Genomic DNA, 12182 nt, shown 5'->3' with positions numbered 1-12182 from the left:
CCTGATCTTTCAAAGGTAATATGATAAGTCAATTAGTGGAATTTCAACGTTGATGATCCAAAGGCTCCGATTAGAACAAATCAAGAACCCTCACAACCACTACACCACTACTCCATGGTTATCAACCGTGCCAAGACACGGTTGACCTCGCCAAGAAGGTTTTTTCTGCAAGCGAATCGAGAACACAAGCAATAACAGGTAGATGCAATCTGAATATTTCTAATTACTAATGAAGCACTCGAGTTTGGGGTTCAACAAACCCATAAACAATGAAATTGTATTAAACAGAATAATCTAAACTAAACCCAAGCCTAAACTACAATGGCTACTATGTATATATAAGAGGGGTGTTAGGAGGTTGACCTAGGGTTGTGCAACCGTGGAGAGAGGCGTGCACAAACTGGACTCCGACTCCGACATGATTACAAAATCTAGCAGGGTTCAAAACGGTGGTGCAACACCTTATTCCTTTGACTTTGACTAAACTATAACTAATATTTGGTCGAGCTCATATCCGTTGGAAAGGGCTCGTCATAATCTTTCCAGAATATCCAAGATTGCCTAAAACGGACTTTGTATGAGAGAGTTATGCCAGTTTTACTAACGTGTTGTCCTGGAACTCGACTTCAACCACGACCACGACTAGAGCCCAGCCTTGAGTCCGAGTAGACTTGGCCTTCGAGTGATGATGTACAGGAGGGGTTGTGATACTTCTCCCATATTCCTAAAAATAACACAAAACTTAGTAGTACTCTATTCTTTTATGAAGAAAATATAAAGAATAAGGGGCAAATTCACTTTGTGTGTATCCGAAGGAGCCGTGCCCTTATCAGATAGTCTGGTGATAGGGTTTAAGATAGCTCTGGAACATCTGGTTTTCGCAATGAGTTTGAGTGTGGATCCAACAGCTAGTTAATGGCTAGTTTTTGCTGCTATACACGTCGGATGATCCGGTGTTTGTACTGCTATTGGTGCTGAATCATCTAGTGTTCACAATCTCTTTTTACCATTGGAGCAACTGCTAGTTCATAGGTTTGAAGCTATAAAGACCCCCCACTCGTCCATTTTAGTGTGCTAGAGTCTAGGGAAGCTCATAGATACTTGTGAAAACATCCAAGCCACCAAAGTGCTAAAAATAATCATCCAAGGTAATTAAGCACAAGATTAGAAAATGATTAGTGCTAATAGACCTAGAGAGAGTTATTGCTAGGTGTTGCTGCATAGAGAAAGGATCAAGGAGTGATCCTACATACCAAGTTGTACACCAATACCTTCGAGTCTTGGTGACTCACCAGCACCCCGTGAGCCTTGGTGGCTCATGCTTGCTGACCCTCCGACTTAGTGTGGAGCGGCAGCAAGAAGCTTGTATGTGGACACAGAGACCCTTGTCTTGGTGGCTCAAGCTCCAAAATGAAGACGACAGCAAGTGACCAGAAGAGAGGCTTAGGGTGAGACCTTACCCTGGTGGCTTGGTGACTCAACCTACTTAAGGCCTATGTGGCTCAAGGGATGTGACCGGGTGTTATCCGGGAGCTATAGCCTAGGTGGCTACTCCAACATGGACTAGGAGTGGCGTTTATGCCATTGGTACCATGGGATAAAAATCCCTTGTGCCGAGTTTGATCTCTCTACCATCTTTACGTTCTGCATTTACATAGTTGCAATCTACGTTTGAATGTTTACCTTCCTATAGTAGTTTGCTAGGATTAACTACAGATTGCAAATCTTTTTGAAATGTAGAGTAGACACACTAGAAGAACCTAGAGCATATTTAAAGAGAAATTGGTATAGGTTTATCTTGTAAAGTTTTTAGAACCGGTTAATTTTAGGTGTCCTAATTCATCACCCCTCCCCCTCTTAGAACATCACCGATCCCTACATTGACTCACATACAAAAATGCTCAAACATTTCTCTAAAAGAAAAATAATTTGTTATGCTCTCACAATGCAGATGATGACATGATTAGGGTGTAAGATCCATATCGGTTTTGGTTACCAATTAGAGAGCTACAATCACTACCACAGAAGTAGTGAAAACAGACGGAGTGTCATAGACGATTTTTTAGGACCCATCACTGATAAAATAACATCAGACGATTGCTAAAATAAACGTGTCTGTCACAATACCATTGACTGGATGTGCTTAAACTCATAGACAATTTTACAAATCCGTATGTTACTATCATATAGACACAGATGGCGATTAGAAAAATTCATTTGTGATATTATCACATATGGTTTCTTATAAGATCCATCTATATCTGTATGATGGACACAGACATATTTTTTTGAAACCCGTCTGTACCTAAAGACTCGGCACTGCTTTAAATTTGACCGCTCATCTTCCATGGCTCTTTTGTCTTTCTACGCACAATCTGGCTTATCTTCCCTAGCTCTTTAACTTTCCACACACATAACCGCTCATGTCCCCTCGCTCACTCAATATAAAGCGAGGAGGAGTGTTCATCTTTCTCACTCTCCTCGTTGCCATCCGAGAGCCCATTCCATGATGGTTAGCTATGGTTTTTTCCATGTCGGAGGAGCGAGATATGGGCGTTGAATCCTCTTCCCTGCACTGAGGTGTGTATTGCAGGGTTTTCCTCATGGTTTTGTTAGGTTTTGCTTCGATCTGTGTAACTAAGGGTAATGTGGTGTTTCCATTGCAGATTTGCAATGTCTCTCTTCACTACTATCAGATGCTAACAAGATAGGGTTTTTCCTATGTCTACTTTCACGGTGCGGATGCTTGGCATCAATCTCAGTCATGTGGCCTTCATGTTATTCGTAACTATGAAGGGCCCCTCTGTGGACCTTATTTTTGTTGTGAATCGTGTTCTACATTCTATTCTTGCATATAAAAATTTCTCTATTTATGTTCATCACAATGGAGATATTTTTGTGAACTATAAGACTGGTTTGAACGCGCATTTCTTACTTAACCATATTTGATGGTTTGACACCAATGCAGTTTGGTTCTAGCAGATAACTGAGTTAGTAAGGATGGAGCTTGATCCGGATGACAACAAGATGATCATTGAAGATGATGCTTTAGTTGACATTGTGCTGAAGCGCATGTGACACGGATGATGTCAATCATTTCGTCCTTCTAGAAGACGGCGTTGACCAATGATGTCAATCATGTTGTCCTTCTAGAAGATGATATGTCCAATGATATCAATCATCTTATCCTTCTATAAGATGACGTCAATGATGTCAAGCATCTCGTCCTTCTATAAGAAAAATGTGTTTAACTAGCTAGGTTTATGTGTCTGAATAATGTGTGATGTTCTTAACATTTGTGATATGTAAATGCATGTGTTTAAGGTTTGAACAATGTGTGATCGATGTTCTGAACAATGTGTCAATATGTGATATGTAAATAATGCATGTGTTGTTGCTTAATTTGTGAATCATGAAATGTGTATGTCATATCATGAGCACATTCAGTAAGAAAAATGGCTTCTCAAGGGAGAAATGATCGCACAGATGGTTTTCCAAAAAAATTTATCTATGACAATTTATACAGACGAAGTTTAAAAAAATCTATCTATGACCCTTACTACTCACATATAGTTTTACAGAAAATTCGTCTGTGTGTATCTCTATTACAGATAGAGTTGTAATTATGCGTAACAAGATCGATATTACAGGCACTTTTACATAGACATAACCTATAATCGTCTATGATATATAGATTTTAAAATCCATCTGTAATAACTCGTTCTAAGGTAGTGAATGAGCTCACGCCTACCGATAACATGGAAAACCAATTTTTATGTATATGCTGGCATCCAACGCGTGAACGTGACAATCGACACTATTTTATTAGCTAAAACCAAAAGTATTACATAACATTTTTTCCAAAATGATCGAGGTATGACTAACAATACACTAGCAAAATAAGAACTTAATTAATTTTTGAATCCTAGAAATTCAAATGCTATAAAAACATTTGAAAATTTTGGTTTAAATTTAACTACTTTTACCCATACATGTCATATTTTCCCACTTCAAAGACATCCATCATTTTATTGAAAGAATTATAATTTAGCTACACTTGACCAGTAAACATGGTTACATTTGATAGGTAAATATGCTTATTGATAAATCACTTATAAAAAACCTCAATTTTTTAAGGCAACTATGAGTTATAAATTACGCAACAGTTGCTGTGTCATCTGGTGAATTTCTGTTACTATGTATCCAAGGAATTGCACTGCTCCCACCTGTAAACTGTAGTTCATTTCCTGCCATCTGCAATTCATGCTTCAAAACTGATCTCCCACTCGTCCTTGTCAACCATTAGGAAATGAGGCCCTCGGTCGATCACCTTCCTGCCGTCCTCCCTCGCCCGGCTAAAGTGCTCGCACGGGCTGACGTCGAACCTGACGCTGGCCTTCTCCCCTGCCTTGAGGTGCTGGCTCCTGAACCCGATCAGCTGGTTCGCCGGCCGGCCGTCGGTCTTGTTAGGCCACCGTAGGAACATGAGCACCGAGTGCTTGCCGTCCATGGGGCCGTGGTTCTTCACCTCGACCTCGGCCGGGAACTTGAGCTGCTCACACCCGTCGGCGCCAATCTCGTCCACGTGGTAGTAGCTTGTGGTGTCTTCCGATGTCGCTGTAAGGCCAGCGAGTAGGTTTGCGCTGGGCGCCGGGTTCTTGCTGCCGGTGACTAGCCGGCGCGAGAACTTGGAGTAGCTGAGGCCGTAGCCGAACTTGTAGATGGTCCTGCCCTGGTAGAAGCGATAGCTCCGGCCGGGGTAGCCGGTGGCCGGGTCGGCGCGCATCCGCATGTCCGTCATGGGCACCTTGGTGAACTCCTCAGGGTACCACGTCACCGGCAGCCTACCGCTGGGGTTGTGGTCGCCGAAGAGGACTCTGGCAATGGCGAGACCCCCGGCCTGGCCAGGGTACCCGGCCCAGAGGATGGCACCAATCTTGGGGTTCGTCTGCGCGAACGTGATGTCTACCGGGCCGCCGGTGAGGAGCACAAGGATCACGGGCCCCTTCGCCGCGCTTGCGACGGCGGTGATGAGGCTCTGCTGGTTGCCCGGGAGCAGCAGGCTCGTCCTGTCGAGCCCTTCCTTCTCCTGCTCCTGGCTCAGCCCCATGAACAGGAACACGTAGTCCGCCGAGCTCGACAGCGCGACCGCCTGGCCCGTCCCGGCAAAGTTGCAGGCCGCCGTGTCACACCCGGCGAGAAACCTCACGTTGTTCACGTAACTCTGGAGCCCCTTCAGCGGCGTCGTTGACTCGCACGGTGGGCCGAAGTAGTTGCCGATCAGCGCGAGCGGGTCGTTGGCGTTGTGGCCGATGGCGGCGGCGGAGCCGACCGCGGAGCGGTCGAGCGGGAGAATGCCCGCGTCGTTCTTGAGCAGGACGATGCCGTCCTGCGCCGCCTCAAGGGCGAGGTTCTTGTGATCAGCCGTGCACACGTCGGCGGCGCCAAGACCGCCGTAAGGGGCGCTACCCCGGGGGTCGCCGTCGAAGTGGCCGAGCCGCATCCGGATGGAGAAGAGGTTGATGAGGGCCTTGTCGACGTCCTGCTCAGTCATTTTCCCCTGCTGGAGCGCGGCCATACCGTGCTCCTGTGTGTAGGTGCCGCAGTTCAGGTCCAGACCTGAAATTTTCACGGCCAGGTGCCCAGGTTAATGGACTAGTGGAGTGCCTCCTAACATAAAAAAAAAATTGGGTCAATTTGGTGCTTAGAAATCTTGTTTCAGATTTGAGTACAATAAATTGTGCTGCTTTTCCCTAAGTTTCGTCTGATTAAGTATATATAGCTCAGAAATATACTACAGTCTAGAACAAATGGTGCATGTTACGTTTCAGAAGTGTATTTGTCTCCAAGAAAGTACCAGCAGAGAAATAAATTTAGGCTGATAATCGCCGGTTATTGGTTCTATCATCCACCTCTGGTAAGCTCAATCCTATTGGCAACCGGCATATAGTTTGGACAAATTTTGATTTAAATTGGAGTTTTCGTAAATATATAGTAATTTTTTCCGAGAACTGCTGATAATCAGCAAAGCCGGCGGGGACCAGTAGTTTTTGTACTGGTAGTACTTATGATGAAGGGAACGATAGTCCTCTGACGTAGTACCGTACTAACTGAAAATTCACTCACATCATGAAACAGGGGAACTGCTCGACTTCCATTCTAGCATCTTTTGCTGAAAAGACTAGGATAATTTGGGGTCTATTTGTTTCAGCTAGAGATTCTGAAAAGCAGTTTATAGAAGTTGGATTATGAAAAACTGGATTGTAAAAAGCTGGATTATGAAAAGCTTTTAGGTTGTAGATTCTAAAAAACTTTGATGGACAGTTTAGTAAAATGGACTTTCATAATCTACCAAAAGCTGAGAAAAACCAGTTTCTCAGATTCTCACAATCCAACTAGCAGATTTTAAAAAGCTATAACCAAAAGTTGTCTGTTTGTTTCAGCTTCGGATTGTAAAAGCTGAAAGTCACAATCCGAAGCTGAAACAAACAGGGCCTTACCAGCCTTGAGGGCCACAGCGACGGTGTCCTCCGGCGTGGGCGCGTACCGCTGCGCGTCGCGCATGATGGCCACTGCGTCGCAGTCTGACGAGACGTACCCGTCCAAGCCCCAGTCCCCCCTGAAGGTCTTCGTGAGGAGGTCAGAGCTGGCGCAGGCCGGGACACCGTTGATCCCCGTGTAGGCGCACATGACGCAGCTGGCCTTCCCGTCCACCACGCAGCTCTGGAATGGGGGGTTGAACGTGTCCGCCAGGTCTTGCACCGTCACCTTGGCGTCAAAGTTGTAGCGCGCCACGCCATTCCAGTCCTCGAGATCGTACGCGGTGGCGTGCTTGCAGCACGCGGAGGCCTGCAGCGGCGCCCCCGCGCCAACTGCTGAGCTGCCCTGGAGGCCCCTGACGAAGGCGACGGCGTACTTGCTGGCCGTGGCGGGGTCTTCGCCGGGGGTCTCCTGTCCACGGCCCCAGCGCGGGTCCCTGAAGATATTCACGTTGGGGGACCAGATGGTGAGCCCGTCCGCCTGGCCCAGGTTGTACAACGCCCGGGCCTCCCGGCCAATCGCCTGCACGCATCGCATCAGTCAGAGATGACTATTTTCACTTCATTTTCAGGAATAATGAAAGAAAAAAATTCACGTGGTAGACAATCCGGGGAGAACTAACAAGGGCTACCAAGTGGGTGCAGCTTTTGCAATCAAAACGAAAGTGTTCAACATTTTTTTTTCTGTCATCTTGCTACAACAATTTGGCGAACTGTAAGGACTGCTCTGAATATAGACACACTAAGAACATTTATCATAAGATGGGGAATTAGTTTGGACATGTGGGTCTTCAAAATAAGAAAAAGATGTGGGTTAGGGTAATCGCTCTATGTTAGGTTATTTAGCTATGTCGAAATGATATTATTTTTGATAAAAATATCATCATACCTTTCATGCAGGTGGAAGACAGAGAGAATATAAGCCTGGCATGCCAAAGATCGAAGCTCGGTCACTATGGACTTCTTCACCAACAATAATAGTGGTCATCATGTGGTTTATTATTTGTTTCAATTTGATTTTCAACAATATGCTAATATAATATAATAATGAATCAAGCTATGTATATCATATGATACAAAGGTTGTAACAAGTTTCGATTTTCTAAAGAAACAAGTGGGTGCATCAGAGTAGGACATGCTTCGGGGGCACGTTTGGTGTGGCCAACTGATCGATCATTGACCAGTAAATGACGAGTAAGTGAGCTAGTGACCACATCCTTTTTGCAAAGTACCTAACCGATAATGTGAGTTGTATTGTCCCCGCTTAGTTATGCGATGGATCGACCGGTGGTCACGGAGGCCGCACGCTATTACAACTGACAAAGACAGGCACGTGCGGCCGGCCTGATTGAACACCGCCATATGAGTTGCATTTGTTAACAGCACTTTTGACAAGCATGCTGCTTAATTCTTAAGACACTGAAACTGGCAAGTCGGACATTACTATTTTCACTTTCCCCCTCTTCTATTCACTTGTTTACATTGTTTTTACGCTCGCGTCGTTCCGTGTTCTTGATGTGTTATTGTTAGCCGACTGGGAATAAATCGTTTTAAATTACGAAACACTTAGACGACGCGGGAGCCTCTAATCAGTCGTGTTGGTGCAATATATATATAGAGAGAGCAGCATCATGCTCTGAGGCGCCTCTCCCTCGAGGCACCGGCACGGGCGCACAGGCTGGCCGCGCCGGCCGACCGTGCATACCCACGGGCGGCGATCGAATACCCACGCAACTATCGTTGATACTACCACTGCCTACTACCAGACTATCACATTCTGCCCTCTTGTCCTCTACCTTCAGTGTTAACTGACTGAACTCTTTCTACTGCCCTGTGCTGATGGACAGAACAACCACCGCCTTCCGGGGTTCCGCTCTAGAGTGCATATTCCACTTGCACCAGCGACCATCTGCAACGTTGATTGGTGCATTGAAATCTCCACGGACCGCTAGTGCTAAAGCTGGTCAAGTGGGTCAGGCTAAATAGGTCGGCACGAGGTACAATTATTTTGGCTCAGTCTAGATATGACACGGCACGATAATAAATAGGTTAAGTCGTCACGGCATGGTGACTTAGGCTGTAGCCACGGCATGTCGTATGAGTAGAACACGACCTATTTAAGTGTCTCTCCAGTTTAATTCCTACTGACGACCTAACCTTAAATCAGCTATCCCTAGACTAATTGCTCGACACTAGGATGGTATGGCACAACCGTACTTGGCTAAGACGTCTAAATGGATTGTGATTGACTGGATCTAAGCCGTGTCGAACTGGACCGTTTATTTGGACAGCTCTGACTCGTGCATCACATCTCAACGCATCAATCGACTGTCCGGATAGTGACTGCGGCCACGTGTATATGTGACTAATATTTATCCGATTCCGCTCGTATATAAATATATAAGATCACACTCGATTCAATTCCAACAAAATATCGGGTTTAGAATAGTGCCAATGGTACTCCCTCAAATAGTCAAAAAGGTGTGTGTTCACCTAAGAGAAAAAAAAAATTACAACATGTACAGATTATAACTTGCTATTTTCTCAAATTTACTACATCCCACATTAAATTTTACAATGAGAGTAGTTATGGTAAGGACTATAAATTACCACGGTTAACAAGTCACTTTGTGAAAAATAAATAAATAGAACATGAAATTAGTGACGGGTCGCTAGGACCCATCACTAAACAACTTTTAGTGACGGATCTTTATATAACATGTCACTTGTGTAACCTTAAGTTGTGACCAGACTATAACCCATCACTAATACATACCACATTAGTAATAGGTCTTTCTGGACTAGTCATAAGTGACGAGTGTTATGACTTGTCACTGATGACAAGTCATAAGTGACATGTACTGTAATGATCCATCACTGATGAGTTAGCTCTGTTATTAGAGTTAGGCAGCTACTACGTGATCAACAGTTACAAAGTATGACCTTGGCACCAACTTCTGGCGATTTTCTTCGATTCCGCTAGAGATTCTCTAATATCTTGTTGATTTGAAGTTTGAATTGGTACTAGATCTTTGAAGATTTGCATATCCCCTTTCCTCTTCCTCTAACCTCTATTTGATAGATTTTTATATTTTAAGTTGTAATAAACTATTTTATATCTTTATTCAAAATCTTAGTATAAGTGATTTGTATTGATATTAGATCTGATACTAAGTTTGCTCGATCAACTGCAATATGCTACAGATCTAGTGTAATTGTATGGAATTTTTACTCACATGTTTAATCATATAATTAAGATAATTGCTAATGAAGAATGAATTTTTTTTACATTATAGATAATGAACATAAATTAGATGTACCTTAAGACCTTGGTTTCTTCTAGCATACGAGAGATGCACGTCAGTGACTAATCACTATTATGATTCATCACTAATGTGATCATTAATGATGGATTATGAGCCGTCACTAATAATCTCTTATTAGTGGTACATTTAGGGTGGTAGGTGTGTTACTCGTCACTAATGATAATTAGTGCCTGTCGCTAATGTGTTTTTTTACATAGTAAGTATGTAGAGCCCTACGACAAACTGGGATTCCAGGGCAATATGTTAACGTTGTGAAGCGCACAATTGGCCAGTCTGTACTTTCAGTTTGCAAGCATATATAGTTCTCAGTCTTCATAAGTATAAATAGGACTTTCAAAAGTAGTGCTCTGAACCGAAATACTCTTTTTGTCATAAATACTTATTACTTTGATCAAGATTCAATCAAATATTTAAAATTTTGATCGTTAATAACTTTTAAAATATTTAGTTTGGAAACATAAGAATCATATGTGTAGATTTATCTTGAAAAATACTTTCACAATATCATATTTTTATTAGATGTTATAATTTTATTCTACTAAAAAATAATTTTTAAATTACACATCAAAGATCGTAAAATATAAAAAATAATAAATATTTATGAGTGAAGGAGTATCTTAGTAGTCCAAAGATGGACCCAGAACAACATTCTATATATGGACATAAATATGCGAAAAATGTTTGCACCGAAGTCCGGTATAATATGCATAATTTCGTTGCAGTCCATGGTGTTAGGTGCGTACTACGTACTACCATCTTTCTGTGCAGTTCACGTACATAACTGCGCACTTTTCGCTTCCTTCTTTCTTTGTTCATATCAATACGTGTTGACATACTGCCATGCTCTCCCACATTGCGGATACGTACGTATGTACGCAGAGACGTATATGTTGGTAGGTGCGTACGTACGTACCTGGCCGATGCGGAACCAGAGGCCGTCATCAAACGCGGAGGCCGTGAGCAGCACCTGCGGAAAGCTGGTGACGCCGCCGACGGTGCCGTTGAACCGCATGCCGTGGCCCCAGTAGGCGAGCCCGTGCAGCCCCTCCGACCACCACTTGTACCCCGGCACGCCCAGCCGCGGCACGCCCGGCGCCTCGTCGCCCAGCTGCGACACCTTCTCCGCCACCGTCAGCCGGGACACCAGGTCCGCCGCGCGCCGGGACACGGGGAGCGACGCGTCGCAGAATGGGTAGCCCCGCGACGGCGACGATGGGCCACACGAGAACGGCGGGTCGCTCGCCATTGTCACCCGTGACAACAATGCTGGCATCAGCAGCAGCACCAGCAGCATCTCCATGCCAGCGTTGTGGCAGGACAAGGTGCCCATGGCGATCGAGGGAAGCTAGCTAGGAGGGAGAGAAGACGTGAGAGGACCAATGAGGTTACAAGTATCTGTGTCCTTATATAAGCGTCTCGGCCAATGGGAGGCAGACACGTTTCATTAGTGTTTCGCATGGATTTGGATGAAAGATATACAATCTGCGAGTATATCTGAATACGTACGTGCGTGTATATATATATATGGGGTTTCTGTTTTAATTAATTTCTAGTTATAAGCGTCCTCGACCAATGGGAGGCAGCCACATTTCATAAGCTTTCCATATGGATATGAATGCAAGATATATATATACAACCTGAGCTAGCTGCACTGAGATATATTTGGGGTTTTTTGTTTCAATTAATTTCTAGTGAGGATATATATCGGTTGTCATACTGCTAATCAGTACTAGGATAACATATTTTATCAAGGGGTTATATAATTGCTTTTTTCGTTAAGTTGATGGCTTCACCTACTATTTGTGGCGTGGTTAAGTGCCTTCTACTTTTAATGTGTGCTAAATCGTTCCCCATTTTAAGTGTTCAAGAATTAGTACGAGTTGGAATTAGCTACCTACTGTACATATTCTGCATAATTGGCGTGCATTTAAGGAGAACACATATCTTCCAACTCATCTGCACTACCACATAATAGGCCATCAGTGCCGGGTAGCAATTCTTGAACCGGCACTGATTACTCGTTGTTGATAGTCACCAATTATCAGTGTCGGTTTCGGATCCGAAACTAAAAGTGCTATCAGGGTCGATTCTTAACTGGAACCAGCACTGATAACGGTTCCAAAAATTGACGTTCCGAAGCCAAAAAATAGATTTTTTTCAACCACCAGCAACCGAGGCCCGAACTACCCTACACACACGTCGTCATCATGTTTGTTCGCGCATGTGCGTTCCATTGGATTTGAAGCTATGACCTCTCATCTATCTCTCATTGCTGATTGCACTACGAGGTATTTTCTTTTTGACCCCTCCTGCCAAA

General features: G+C 44.0%; 1 protein-coding gene across 1 annotated transcript; it reads right to left on the bottom strand.

Moving 5' to 3' along the window:
• Positions 1 to 3874: 3874 nt before the first annotated feature.
• LOC133899922 (probable beta-D-xylosidase 7) lies at positions 3875 to 11229 on the bottom strand. The gene is made up of 3 exons (XM_062340960.1): positions 10779 to 11229; positions 6501 to 7062; positions 3875 to 5619 (listed from the first exon to the last, which is right to left on the bottom strand). Exons 1-3 carry the CDS (start codon positions 11193 to 11195, stop codon positions 4262 to 4264), a joined length of 2337 nt encoding a protein of 778 aa, XP_062196944.1. The 5' UTR covers positions 11196 to 11229; the 3' UTR covers positions 3875 to 4261.
• Positions 11230 to 12182: the final 953 nt, after the last annotated feature.

This window comes from Phragmites australis, chromosome 19, assembly GCF_958298935.1.
Source record: "Phragmites australis chromosome 19, lpPhrAust1.1, whole genome shotgun sequence".
In the NCBI taxonomy this organism is placed as follows: domain Eukaryota; kingdom Viridiplantae; phylum Streptophyta; class Magnoliopsida; order Poales; family Poaceae; genus Phragmites; species Phragmites australis.
Note: the sequence above shows the minus strand (reverse complement) of the source record. Positions and strands in the feature narration are given on the sequence as shown.